At 49.6% G+C, this 14,991-nt stretch overlaps 1 protein-coding gene across 1 annotated transcript in view; it reads left to right on the plus strand.

The window, feature by feature from the left end:
* LOC133358911 (keratin, type II cytoskeletal 8-like) overlaps window positions 1-14,991 on the plus strand; it is a 41,863-nt gene that overhangs the window by 3,863 nt on the left and 23,009 nt on the right. Inside the window, exons 2-5 of the mRNA XM_061577331.1 lie at window positions 3,943-4,042; window positions 9,165-9,370; window positions 10,806-11,183; window positions 14,156-14,364. Of these exons, the coding sequence (XP_061433315.1) occupies window positions 10,812-11,183; window positions 14,156-14,364 (581 nt within the window). The 5' untranslated portion in view covers window positions 3,943-4,042; window positions 9,165-9,370; window positions 10,806-10,811. The remainder of the gene's footprint in view (window positions 1-3,942; window positions 4,043-9,164; window positions 9,371-10,805; window positions 11,184-14,155; window positions 14,365-14,991) is intronic.

Below are 14,991 nucleotides of genomic sequence, written 5' to 3' on the forward strand. Positions count from 1 at the left end.
GTAACTTGCATTGTAAAGTAATTGTATTTTTTCATTTGTTATACAGCCAGATTATACGACAAATCGCTAACCTTAAACACCCAGTCGTTTATAAAAGTTGAAGGCAGTATAGTACTATAGTAATAGAGCAAGTGCAGAATCACTGAACTGGAATTGATAGCTTGAAAGCATTTAGCGCGGGGCCCTTGAAAGTGCGGGGCCCGTAGCATCATCTGTAGCTACTTGTGCTACTCGGATATTCCGGCACTGGATACCAGCGGTTGGTACTGGCTGCTCGTGCTGCTGCTGCTCCTGCTGCTGCTGCTGCTGCTCCTGTTGCTGCTACTCCTGCTGCTGCTGCTCCTGTTGCTGCTACTCCTGCTGCTACTCCTGCTCGTGCTGCTGCTGCTGCTACTCCTGCTGCTACTCCTGCTGCTACTCCTGCTCCTGCTGCTGCTGCTGCTGCTCCTGCTGCTGCTCGTGCTGCTGCTGCTCCTGCTGCTGCTCCTGCTGCTGCTGCTCCTGCTCCTGCTGCTGCTGCTCCTGTTGCTGCTGCTGCTGCTACTCCTGCTGCTGCTCCTGCTCCTGCTGCTGCTACTCCTGCTGCTGCTGCTGCTGCTGCTCCTGCTGCTGCTCGTGCTGCTGCTGCTCCTGCTGCTGCTCCTGCTGCTGCTGCTGCTGCTCCTGCTCCTGCTGCTGCTGCTCCTGTTGCTGCTGCTGCTGCTACTCCTGCTGCTACTCCTGCTCCTGCTGCTGCTCCTGCTGATGTTGCTGCTACTCCTGCTGCTCCAGCTGCTGCTGCTCCTGCTGCTGCTCGTGTGGGGCCACGTGATGGGCAGCAAGAGCGCGGTGCAGCAGGACCCAATGGTTGCACTCGTCTATCCTCCGCGTCTTTGCTCCACAGCTCAGCCAACCCGCACTCACCAGCGTGGTGCATCGTGGTTAAATACCCCCCCCCCAAAAAAAAAATATATATAAACCCACACGGGCGTAGGGAGGCCCCCTCATCCAGCAGTGGATTGACACAATTTTACATTTATTCAGAAAATCCTCGCCGAGTCTCGAGATCCCCGTTCGGGGGGAGGGTCCGTGCCACATTGCGACGTTTCGCCGCTGCGCGTGAACGGCACATTCAGTCACATTCGTCGTAATCAGGCGTGCGCGTTCAAATTCGCGCATCGTTCGCACGTCACATCACACGTAATGGTTTCTTGTTGCTGTTTTGTTTACCTTTGGGCGCGTTGTGTTTACTCTTGGGTGCGGGGCCTCCCACCCACGCGCGCGCGCACACCTCAAGACAGGGGGGCAAACAGCTGTCTCCTCCTTTGTCGAGGTGGGGTGGGGTGGGGGTAGCAGCACGGCACCTGCTGAGTCGACAGCCGCAACCTGTGCGGGGGGGGGGGGGGGGTCGATGGGGGGGCGCGTCCGGGCTGAGTCCGCGTGCTTGTGCGGCCCTCCTGCTCGGCTGCCTCCCCTCGTCTGTTGTTACGTCACAATGACGGTGACGAGCTGCGGGGGGTGGGGGGCAGTGCCAGGATGAAGCAGAGCGCGGGGACCTGTAGCCGATGTTATAAAGGGGCCCTACATTTAAAAAAACACGTAAATATTAAAACACACATTTTTAACTTGCACAGTAAAGTAATTGCATTTCTTCACTTGCTATTACAGCCAGATGATAGGACAAATCGCTAACCTTAAACACCCGGTCGTTCGTAAATGTTGAGGCAGTATAGTACTATAGTAAGAGCAAGTGCAGAGTCACTGAACCGGAATTGATAGCTTGAAAGCATTTAGCACGGGGCCCTTGAAAGTGCGGGGGCCCGTAGCAACACACATAGCTACTTGTGCGACTAGGAAGATAATCCGGCACTGGGGTGGTGGTAGTTGTGGGGTGGTGGTGGTGGGGAGATGGTGGTGGTGGTGGGGTGGTGGTGGTGGTGGGGAGGTGGTGGTGGTAGTGGTGAGGTGGTGGTGGGTGGTGGTGGTCGTGGGGTGGTGGTGGTGGGGTGGTGGTGGTGGTGGGGTGGTGGTGGGGTGGTGGTGGTGGTGGGGAGCTGGTGGTGGTGGGGTGGGGTAGTGGTGTTCGTGGGGTGGTGATGGTGGGGGGGCTTGCGGTGCTCCGAGAGAGGTGTGGAGGCTGCGGTTATTGCGGCGAGACATCGTAAACACCGCATACATCGCTTGCGTCCGTGTGTGTGCGTCCGTGTGTGCGTGTGTGCGTGTCTGTGTGTTTGCATGTGTGCGGTCGGTGCTGGCCACACTCCAGCACCAATCGGGCCAACACCAATGAAGATTATTCGAATCGGTTCTGGGCCTCCCCTAGGTCGACTCAGCCTCAAATTAGTAACCTGGTGTGGTGTGTAAACAGCGCCACTGGGGAGACAAAGGCGGCCGGGTGTGTTGTTGGCAACCAAACCCCTCGAGTGCCGTGCAGGCCTTCATTGATGCTCACTAACGGCACTTGCCCCAAACAGGCTATATGGGGGATCTTTGTAGGTGGTTGAGGCTGGTCTAATGCTTGAATGGAACTGCGTCTCTGCGTTGTGCCATGAGGCCAGGTTAAGTATTGGATAGCAACATCCCAACATTGGCGGGGGCACTGAAATCGTTTCACCGCCACGTGCTGCAGTGAACTTGTCGTTCGGCACGCGGTACGACCGAACCACACACACGCGCCAGAGAGCTGTTGCGTCGCTAACAGCACGTGCGCAAAAAGGCCCAATCGTCATCAACCGTGGCCATTCCACTGCTGGATGACAGGCCTCGCCAAGCCGCTTGCCAGGTCGCACGATCTCTGCGACGTAACGATCCAACCCGGCACCTGCACAACGAACCGATTTCACTCATCACACACAAAGTGCTTGCCAGAAATGAACCACAACAGCTTGGTGATCTCGTCAAGGAGCATAAACCACCATCACGCGCAACTCCGGTCATCCTCACAGCAGCGGATTTTGGCTGGCCATCGAACAAAGACGGTCACTTGCATCGCGCGCTTTCGTGGCCGTCTGGAACGCTCTTCCTTCCGATATTAGGAAGCCACTGGAGCTTATGCTCTTTTAAATCATCTAGATTGAAAACTCAATTCTTTAGAACTGTTTAGGTTTGAACATCGGCCACCCTCCCAGACAGTGACGTGTTCTTTGTTAGGTTCGAATGGTGAATGATCGGATTGTGCCTTGCCGTATAAAGGAAAATAAATGTAGAGTCACCCATTGCCATTTCATAAGTCACTGAATGCCTCTAAAGACAATTTAAGTTTCATTGGAACATATCGTAATTTGTCTTGCTCGCGTTGAATCGCTGAATACATATGTGTTGACAGCTGACACAATAGTCATCAAAATAGGAAGTCTTTATTTCTTCCAGCACGAGACACGGGTCTTGTTCAAGGATTCCCATCACTCCAAGCGACCCGAACTCCCCCGCTTCCTGTCCCTCAAGCCCCTTTCCCGAAAGTTCCTCGACCTTCCGCTTTTCCACCCAGCCAATCGTCACCTTCCATCTTTCCCAACGGATTCCCCACCGTTCCCACCTGTGGCAATCATCCCTCCGTTTTCCCCTCTTTCCACGTTTATCTTTCTAGATCCAATCCCCTTCAATTCCCTGCCGTTGAAAGCACCCAATCAGAAGCAGGCTTGTGCGTTACCTTCTTGACTGTCCGTGTCGTGACTCAATCTCGACGCCCCCCCCCCCGCCCATGAGTCCACGGACTCAAACTGGGGAGCCCCCGTTTGAGTCCTTACACCGCCAGACATCATGTAGCGTATGCCCCTCCAGCCCTGTGGGCCCTCCGTTTTGCAGTTGCACCTCCTGCACGCACGGCAGCTGTGCCCCGCTGACTCACTCCCGCACCGAAGAAATTTGACTCATTTCCACGAATCAGGTGTGTGACACATTGCAAGACTCATATCTGTCTTGGCTTTTTGTTTTGTGTTGTCCAATGCCATCTCATTCATGCAGATATTTGGGTGCGCCGGTGAAACTGGATGGGGATGACAGTGATACTGGAACAAGCAGTGTCGTTGCACGGGCGCAGACTGCAAAGGACGTGGGCCAATGGGTGAGTAAGAAGGCAGAACGCTTAAATGGGCAAAGATGAGAATGGCCGAGATGGATGTTAGGAATATCTCTACGTGAAATAAGAAGGAATAAGTCTAAGCAGTGATTATTCGTAGTCTTGAGGTCAAGCAGTCCCAAATTAGATGGTTTGGGCTGTGTTAACAGACTAAGAAGATGCGATGAGAAGGGCCGTGGAGATTAAGAGACCCATAGACTCACACAGAGACCCATAGACTCACACAGAGACACATGGACTCACACAGAGACTCATAGACTCACGCAGAGACCCATAGACTCACACAGAGACACAGACTCACACAGAGACCCATTGTCAAACCAGAAACTTATAGACTCACACAGAGACCCATAGACTCACACAGAGACCCATAGACTCACACAGAGACACAGACGCACACAGAGACCCATAGTCAAACCAGAAACCTATAGACTCACATAGAGACCCATAGACTTACATCGAGACCTTGTGTCAATCTAGAGACCCGTCGTCAAACTGGAGACACATAGACTCACACAGAGACCCATACATAGTCAAACTAGAGACCCGTAGACTCACACACACTCACACTGAGACCCATATACTCTATATATATCGAGACCCATAGAATCACACAGATACATGTGCTCACAAAGAGATGTTAACTCCCTCACCTGGTATGCAGGAAGCTGTGGGTTCATTCCCGACCTTGACGCCTATATATTTGGAGTTTGCATGTCTCTCGCATGGAATTTTTTCCGGGTCCTCCGGTTTTTCCCTACGTTTAGAAAAATGCGTTTTAGATTATTTGGCTGCTATAAGTGTCCACATGGTAAGCCGCTGCGTTCAGCTATCATTTGTGGCCAGGTCGCTTCTGAAAAAGAGCTATTTAGCTCAATGGGCCTTACGGTCAATGCAAACATGATTCCTTGTAAAAAAAATGGTGTCAGTTTTGTTGCCAGATAAAAGGGTAAAAAACCTTTGATTTAAAGCTTTCGTGACTGCAGGGATTCATATTATTGGTTCTTTCGGTAAAGTCACGTAGAAGGTAAATAATAAAATAATATTAATATAAAACAATAAAAAATAAAAATTCTCACGACGTTTCGACTGCAACACAAGCAATCATCATCAGATGTGAAATCCACACCTGATAATGATGATTTCACACCTGATGACGATTGCTTTGTGTTGCAGTCGAAACGTCGTGAGAATTTTTATTGTTATATATTTATATTATTGTATTATTTCCCTTCTATGTGACTTTAACGAAAGAACCAAGAATATAAAGAAAAATAGTTTAGTTCATGTACTCACAAAGAGGCCCATAGGTTGGTGGGGCTCCAGAGATGTGACTTGTGCAGGGCAAACGTTGTCTAGAGGAGAGGCCGTGGAGGATGTTGAGAGGACAGAGGCTGTGACTGCAGATGAGCTGAATAATAGAAGCACACGGAGACACACATTTTGAGCAGCTGGCCCCATTGCGATACTGGGACATGTTGTCTTTGAAGAAGACTAATGCAGGTTTTTAATTAGATTAGTACAAATACAAAAAAATCGTCACTGATGTTGGCTGTGAACGCACTAACCACAACACTGCCGCTCCCACTCGCTGCACACCCTGAGTAACAACCAGTTAGGAAGAATCGTACATACTATGGGTTATGTAACACTTGCCCAACATGCGTTTGTCTTCGCAAGTGTTTAAGTAGCAGCAGCCGTCAGGGCAAAATACATTTACTGTGGTTAGTGTCTCCTGGTTTCGGGCAAACATTTGATCAATGGGGCCATTTTTCAACAGGCCGAGTCCCTCATAGCAACATAATCTCACGCTACAATTGGATCATCTTTACACGTATCCATGATTTGACCATTACAGAAGGACGCACGGATAGAGCGCATGCATAAACACTTCTAACCTGAGTTGGAAAAAGTTTAAAAAATAAATGCGTTACACTTTTAACGGCGCAATAATGACAAGCATCACGGTTTGTGCAATAGGGAGCATAGGAACGTGAGGTCATCTCGACGGAATTCTAATTATGGGGATGTGACCTCCTTCATTGGCGAAATTAACCCCGCTTACTTTTCCCTTGGGGAGGGATGTGGAGTGGTGGCGCAGCGATTAGCGCACCACGCTGTCAACCCGGCGATCGATTCCTGGCCACGGCTAGCAGCCTCGCGCTGGCGTGGCGACGTGTGGACGGTCAACTCTGGCGAGCGGCGCAGAGTGGCCGAGGCCCCTTTTACGTACCGGTGGATTGACAAAGGGCTGCACGTTATTACGTGACTTCTCTCCTCTCCAAAAACAAACCACACTGTGGTTTCCGATGCCCCCCACCCCACACCCCATCAATGGGTTTCTCTCAGCCAAGCCAACAGTTTGGGTAATGCGCTTTTTTCCTGCGATTCTCTGGGTTTAACTGTCCGGATAAAACCTGCACCTGTTCCAAATTATTGCCTTTTGGGTGGGGGAAAGAGTAAGGGGTTTTATTTTATTCTTTACTTACCCAAGCATTTACGGGATTGTACAATCGCGCTTTATTCACAGCTTAAGTCTGAATGGCACGAGTTGGGTGGAAATGGTGGGTAAGGCACTCGTGCACATTTCTCTCTCCCAATGCTGCCCACGGGGAAGATTAAGCTGCGCACGCGTGGCTATAGTTTTCTCATGGACATTTTGAATTGTCTAACTCTCACGAGACAGTGAAGGCACGGGCAAAGATTCGTCTCCTCTAGAGGCTTCCTTCGTAAAGAGGAGGAACACGGACCCTTCTGTGTCAATAGTTGGTGGAAGTTTTGTTGCGTGATATTGTAAAAGGCAGGCGCACAGACACTTTAAATCTCATCAACAAAAATGAAACCTGCTAACACAACGCATTGCGCTGCATTCCCACCGAGTTCTCATTTTAACATCTCGAATTATTTTGGTCAAAAACTTTTTTTTTAAATGGCTCTTCTTCATTTGGAAGAATGCCGACCCCTGGTTTAGAGATTTTGGCTTGCTATACATTTCCACGAGATGAGCCACTTTGTTGAGCTATCATTTGTGGCCAGGTCATTTCTGAAAGAAGAAAAAGCTACATAGCTCAGTCAACCTTACCTGGTAAAATAAAAAGTTTAATTCTAGATTTGAAGCTTTCGTGACTGCAAGGATTCATACTCTTGGGTTTTTTTCGGTAAAGTCACGTCGGTAAAAAGAAAAAAGAAATAATAAAAATAATAATAGAAATAAAATAATGAATCACGACATTTCGGAGGCAACACAAGCTTCCTTCATCAGGTGTAAAAAGGCACAGCAAAATAACCACTACAGCTACGTGACTTTACCGAAAAAAACCTAAGAGTATAAAAAGTTTAGTGTTGGTTTCGTCACCAACTCACTGCCACGTGACGACGCGCGACTGACTTGTGCGAGGAACTACGATCTCGTGGTAGGTGGAGCAAAAGGCAGCGGAGGTGCAGCCCCGCAATGTATTGCTCAGGCTACTGCTGGCGGAAGTGTCCCCACGAGAGGGAGCTCGAGAGAGACTACCCTAGACGCCTTGGAAGTGGTGAACACACTTACACTTTAACCCCAGTAGCGGGGGTGGGGTGGGGGGGGGTTAATGAACATGCTTCTTGTTTTTTTAACTCTGTTGAAACTATTAAAATAGTTTTTACTTGACCAGATGAGGCCCACTGAGCTATATAGCTCTTTTGCAAAAGTGACCTGACCGCAAATGATAGCTCAACGGAGGAGCTCATTAGCACGGTTGGCTACGTACGGTGTGAAAGAAGTTCAACATGCATACACATATACGTATAGCAGCCGAGTAGTCTAAATGCACGTGTATTCGAAATGTGGAGGGAGAAACCGGAGGACCCGGAGAAAAATCCACGCGACCACGGGGGAGAGAGACGTGCAGACTCCAAATACACCGCAGGCATCGGGGTCGAGAATGACCCGGTGACCTCTGGACTGCCTGTGCAGTTGTGCTGACTATTAGACCGCGGCAGCAATCATCACACTGCGACTTGCTGCCCTGCGTTTGTTAACGAGCATCGGGGGTCAACATGTAGCCACTGCATTAGACACCGCATCATATGCCCCGTGATTTATGGTATCAATTCACAAAAGTCACAAGTTATTTTAAGACAGCTGCAGCAATGTATCCCGTCACACTTGACCACCTGATCGGATTTATCAAACAACAAAGATATTCTTGCGTCGCCTAATGTCCCCAAGTCTCCTATGGCCTTTTGTCTAAAAACACACACCTTAAAAAAAAAAATTTTTACAAAAGGTGAAAATACTTAAGATGCTTTCCACTTTAAAATTTGAACTCTTGTGCAGAATGTCGAGACATTTTTTTTGAGAAAAAAGTTTTTCAACTCTGAATAGAGAAAGATTTAAAGAGACCCTCGAGGCTACGTAGGCCTACTCTTCCACACTGACCAAACACCTCGGAAGAAGAGGGAGTACCCACAACTTTACCCCACCCAACGCAACCTGTCAACCGCCAAACTGTGGTCTGCACGTCTATACCCCCATGCGGAGAGAGGCGGGTGAATTTAATAAACTTGCTTCTTGTTGCAACTGCCACGCCGGGAGATCAAATCGGTAAATTGATCAACGTTCATTTGTTACACGGAAAGTCACATTTCGCCAGCCACATACTAGTTTGCAAGAAAAAATCAAACCGAGGACCTCCGGTTTGCCGAGTCGGCGCGCTTACCATTACACCACAGCAGCATTGGGGTAGGATAAAGACCTATAATTGCATAGTTAAGGCTCCAATCCCATGATGAAGATCCGTTATGACCGGCTCCGACTTAATTGGAGCAGGCATGTCAGGGCCACATGCCCGCGTCCACGTTACACACGGGTTTAAAAAAAAATGCTCCATCACCCGCTCAGGAAAAAGTTGAGCAGTAGAATGCAACAGCACATTGGGTATTTTATTAATTCATCAACGGTCATGATCAATCCACTGCTGGATGAAGGCCTCCCGCAGACCATCGCCATCTCTCACAGTCCTGCGCTGTATCGATCCGCCTTGCACCTGCACGCGGGCTACGTGTATTGTTTGCAAAAAGTAGAATGCAGAATTGATGTTTGCGCGTTTATTTATCTCGGTGTTACCAGGGACTTGGCACGAGGTCTCTGCGCCGTGTCCGCCGCGCGCCGCGATCACCCGCTCGGCAAAGCGTGAACTAATTGACGGCAAAGAGTCCATCTCCTGCGGCCGCCGTGAGCCACACACGCCCCACGATGGATGAGATGAGGCCCGATGGACGAGACTGTTGAAGGAATGGCAGCCTGCGAGGACGGGCCACTGCGGAAAGGGAACGGTGAGCACGGCGGGAGTGAGAGAGATTGTGGTCTCGGAGAACCGTGAGGGATTGTGAAACGCGGGGAGGCTTTTATCCAGCAGTGGATAAATAATGGCCGATGATGATGATGATGGAATTATACATTGACGTGAATAACATTAGAGGTACCAGTCACTGTGTTGAATGCTGGTGCAGTTGTTCGCGAACTGCCCCATTAACTTGACAACCTAAGTTTGATTTAAGGCCATGGCTAAGTATTCATATTCTTGCCATGGCTAAGTATTCATATTCTTGCCATGGCCAAGATGAGTGGCAAGTGACAACTGAACTGCCCCATTAACTTGACAAGCTGAGTTTGATTTAAGGCCATGGCTAAGTATTCATATTCTTGCCATGGCTAAGTATTCATATTCTTGCCATGGCCAAGATGAGTGGCGAGTGACAACTGAACTGCCCCATTAACTTGACAAGCTGAGTTTGATTTAAGGCCATGGCTAAGTATTCATATTCTTGCCATGGCTAAGTATACATATTCTTGCCATGGCTAAGTATTCATATTCTTGCCATGGCCGAGATGAGTGGCGAGTGACAACTGAACTGCCCCATTAACTTGACAAGCTGAGTTTGATTTAAGGCCATGGCTAAGTATTCATATTCTTGCCATGGCTAAGTATTCATATTCTTGCCATGGCTAAGTATTCATATTCTTGCCATGGCTAAGATGAGTGGCGAGTGATAACTGAACTGGCCCCGTGTCCCTTCAGAAACCCACACAAACCAATGTGGTGAAGTATGGTCAAACATCTCCAATTAAAAACATAAGAGGATATCTTCACCCTGCATTGGATTGTTAAAGGGCTGTTATTATGATACCAGTATTTTAAATCCAGTCCTCTGCAAGTAGTTGATTTTTTTTTTCAGACCTTACAAATAAAACCTGGGTTATTCTCTCCCATTAAAGCATTTGTTCGGGTAAAAACCGATTAAGACTGCTGCTTGAGTGTCATTATTATATTACGTGTAATTCATGACCTCATTGGCAATATTGCGTCATTATTTAATTTTCAACTTGTGCTACTAAAGCCGTTAACCAAGCGGCCGTACACCCATTGCCGCCCGACGAGACGCATCACAGGGTGTAACCTGGGAATTACACAGGAGATCTTCCACCAATTACCGAGAAACACAGGGTCCTGATTGATGTCGGCATTAGTTGGGCCGATATAAAAGGTGATTCATACGCTTTTGCACGTTTCTCGCAGGCCCCAAAGTCAAATAACCATATCCCCCCCTCCCACCCCGCCACCTCCCACCGACCGACCGACTCAACCACCGATCCCCGCCACGCCAGCCTGACACTTGCCACCACGCACCCAGCCCGTGCGCCGCTCGCGTTAATCCCACTCATCATTCGCACCGCGCGCAGCGAGTAACGCGGCGAGTCGTCTCACAGGCAGCCATGGCCAGCATCACCATCTCCACCGCCAGGAAGGCCTCGGTGCGCAACTCCGTGCCGCGACATTCCGCCGGCTTCAGCAGCCGGTCGCTCGGCGGCGGCGGCGGCGGATGGGGCAGGTTCAGCAGCGTCGGTGGCGCAGGAGGGTTCGCGCGTCGCAGCGCGTTGACGTCCGGGTACCGTGCCGGCTCGGCCGCCTCAAGCTACGGCAGCTACGGCAGCTACGGCTACGGCGGAGCGGGGGCGGCGGTGTCGGCCGCGGCGCTGGCCTGCGCGGCCCCCGTGGACATCGACCGCTCAGTGCTGCCCACCCGCACCCAGGAGAAGGAGGCCATCAAGCACCTCAACGACCGCTTCGCCAACTTCATCGACAAGGTGGGGTGTGGGGGGGGCAGGGATGGTGAGCGTGGGTTTTTTTCTTTTAGTAGATTTGTTGGTTCGGTCGGTCGGTGTTGTTTGCTTTACCTGGTGACTTTTATTGTCTTCTTTAACATTTTTTTGCAGTTGGGTGCTTTAGGTAATTTTGAGGTTTGGACCAAGTGATGGCCTGCTCAGTGATGTCACAGAGGAAGTAACCTCCACTTTTCAACAGGTGGCGCATTCCCAGATTTTTTTCTGCCAGATATTACGATGTTGCTGAAAGAGAAATATCGGATCCATGAAGGTTGGATCAACATTACAAACTTTTATTCTGCTCAAAATGGCTATGGAGCAAGCAAGCTAAGTAAACGATTTCCTTCTAACATTCTGAAGCCGAATGTGTATAACGCCTCTTCTGCCGGTCCAACGTCAATAGAGCAAGTGGCACAAGTGATGTAATGTCCACAGAGGTACCTTGTACTTGTTTCCCTTTGGATTGTTTTTAATTTCATCAACACTCTCCATTAGCCTTCCAGGACTAATGAATGTTACACTGAGAAAAGAGTAAATTCAGCAGGGTTTCATTGGGTGCAATTGTGACCAATAGCCGTATTAGACAATGAGTACATCGACATCGGCATCATCGTCGGTTCACTGCAGCTCCAAGACTCCGTAGTCCCCTACAAGGCGTGCGGTGAGGTTAGGAGATGCGCCGGGTGTGTGCTCGGCATGTGTAACCCCGAAGACCGGAATCGATGATTCCTCCGACAATGTGTTCATCAGGGAGGGAGTTCCAGATATCCGGACAGGAGAGTGAAGGGAGCTTATGTACAGCGAGCAATGTTCTGGCAACTCGGGGGGGTGGGGAAGTGCGCGGGGCAAGGGCGTGGCTTGGTAGGGTTGTGCGTTATCGTTTATAGTGGGCTTTTAAGAGACCGTGTTCGTAAAAATATTTTCAAAGTTGAAGGTCCCATGATCGACTGAAATCCACACCACGATTTCCCCATATTTCTCAGCTACACTTGCAATCACACAATGCTATTAGTTGCAACGCGAATACGCGTTTGGTATCAATTTCAGGGAGGTGGTCCCAGAAACGTCAAATGATGCCTAAGCAAAAGAGGCATCAATACATTTAAAGTCACATTTATCTTCACTGATATTTGAAAATTCCAAATCAGTAAGTAAACTCAATACGCTGATGGAGACCGATTACATATTTGTTTTTATTTCAGTAGCCTTATACGATTCATTCCAATAACCACGTGCCGCCTTGCAGAGCCTTGTTGTTGGCAACTCAACGTGGGTACTGTGGCTACTCTCATAACCATAACCACTACAGCCACACTACCACCACTATCACCACCACCACTACCACCACCACTAACTACCACCACCGCTAACTACCACCACCACTATCACCAACACCACACTACCACCACTCACTACGACCAACACCACCCACTATAACCAACACTACCACCACCACCAACAACATCACCACCAACACTACCACCACTATCACCACCACTCACTACGACCAACACCACCACCACCCACTACAACCAACACTACCACCACCACTATCACCACCACTAACTACCACCACCACTACCACCAGTCACTACGACCAACACCACCCACTACAACCAACACTACCACCACTACCAACAACATCACCACCAACACTACCACCACTACTACCACCAACACCACCACCATTACCACCACTCACTACGACCAATACTACCACCACCACCAACATCACCAACAACACTACCACCACTCACTACCACCACCAACACTACCACCACCCACCACCACTATCACCAACACTACCACTTCAGCCACCACCACCACAAGAAAATATTTCGGTGGGAGTTCAGAAGTCGAGGTTCATCTCTATGAGTCCCCCTCATTATATTGTTCTATGATTGTCCGAGAACCACTCCAGCATTCAACCATTTACCACACACATTATTATTTTTGTACTATTTTTATTTTACCCAGGTTAGGCGCACTGAGCAATACAGCTCTTTTCCTGAAACGATCCGACCCACAAATGATAGCTCAACGAAGTGGCTTATCACGTGGAAATGTATTGCAGCCAAATACTCTTCTCAGAAGCCTTGCAGTGAATACGCTTACACTACATGCCTCGTAATCCCTCACGATCGTCAACCATGAGGCCATCCACAGCTGGCAGAAGGCTTCCCCCAACGCTGTCGCCCATTCCTCACTGTCCATTACGTGGCGTTCAAAATGGGAATCACGCATCATTCAACAAACATGTACCACACATCCTCTTTTCAGAAGCTGGGCTCATTTTGAAAATCCGTGATGAAAAAGCCACGTTTGTTTAGGCCTGAATTTAAATCATGCATGACATGCATAATAAAAATGCATGACTGCTATGGCTGATATGAAGGGCATGACTGATATGCAGGTTGCAAAGGGAGTTGTGAAGTTGTGATTAACATCCTCTACATTGGAATGACCACTGGGATAGTTGCTTAAGTACAGCATAAATATACACCTGGCGGCCAAGAACACTCGTCCAGGAGTATAAACCATCATCACGCAAACGCCGGTCATCCTCGCAGCGGCTTTTGGCTGGCCATCGAGCAAAGATGGTCACCGCATCGCGCACTTTCAGATGCGCTTCTGCGGCCCACACTAGGAAACCACTGGAGCTATGCCGCTTTAAATCTGAATTGAAAACTCATTTCTTTAGAACTGCTTTTTTCTGTCCAGTTTGTTGTCCTTCCCCCGCACCTCTGATAAGCACGGTTGTCTTCGTATGGCGTGAAAGAAGTTTAACGTACGTACATACATTGAGCTGCATGCAACTCGTGTCCAAGAACAGAATCGGATTCACGTTCCCCCGCGGGGCACGGCAGTGGTCGGCCCCCGCTCGAGCCAATCACCCCCCCCCCCCCCATTCCTGAGCCCACTTTGCCTCTTCCTTCGCGTACTCGTCGTTTCAGGTGCGCTTCCTGGAGCAGCAGAACAAGGTGCTGGAGGCGCAGTGGTACGCGCTGCAGGAGAAGACCACGACCGGCTCCAGCATCGAAGAGATGTTCGAGGCCTACATCAACGGGCTCCGGCGGCAGCTCGATGGCCTGGGCCACGAGAACGGCCGGGCGAACGGAGAACTGCACCAGATGCAGGCCGTCGTGGAGGACTTCATGAGCAAGTGAGACCTCGTGGAGGAGTTGTGCCATTGCTCACGGTTGCTGGGCACAGGCCGAAAGGCGGCGGTGGTGATGGTAGTGCTGCGAACTTCCACACTGGGGGTGCTCGAAGCAGAAATTAATATGCAGGCAGACCTCACTTAGCGCAGCCCCGTCGAATGCCGATTCGGTTAGCGCTCACTCCTCCAGGAACGCAACCCTGAGCACTAAGCGAGGTCTGCCTGTGTTTGGACACGTCACGTGACTACAGACATCACATGCTGGACAAGCTATACAACCGAATCGTATGAACGTTGTTTGAAATAGTTAGTTAATGAATATCAATGAAAGTCAAGTTGTAGCGCTTTTAGAACGATTAGATTAATTTTTTTATACGAGTTTGATTTTGAGCTAGTATTTGTTGCAATGCCATATTTTCATGCATCTCTTCCCCCTGAGCCACTTGAGGCCCAATGCATTTGCCTACTTTGCTTAAGCCTTGCATCACTAACGTCACACAAGGCCCACAATGCCCAGTGGCCAGGGGAATCCTGGTGCCACCACACCAGGGTCTACTGGGGTCCACTGGGGTCCACCAGGGTCCACGGGCTACAGGGAGGCAAGGTGCCAGGCTACGTACACTGAACAGG

The sequence above is a fragment of the Lethenteron reissneri genome, chromosome 7, assembly GCF_015708825.2.
Source record: "Lethenteron reissneri isolate LAM-NWPU_2019-01 chromosome 7, ASM1570882v1, whole genome shotgun sequence".
Taxonomy (NCBI): domain Eukaryota; kingdom Metazoa; phylum Chordata; class Hyperoartia; order Petromyzontiformes; family Petromyzontidae; genus Lethenteron; species Lethenteron reissneri.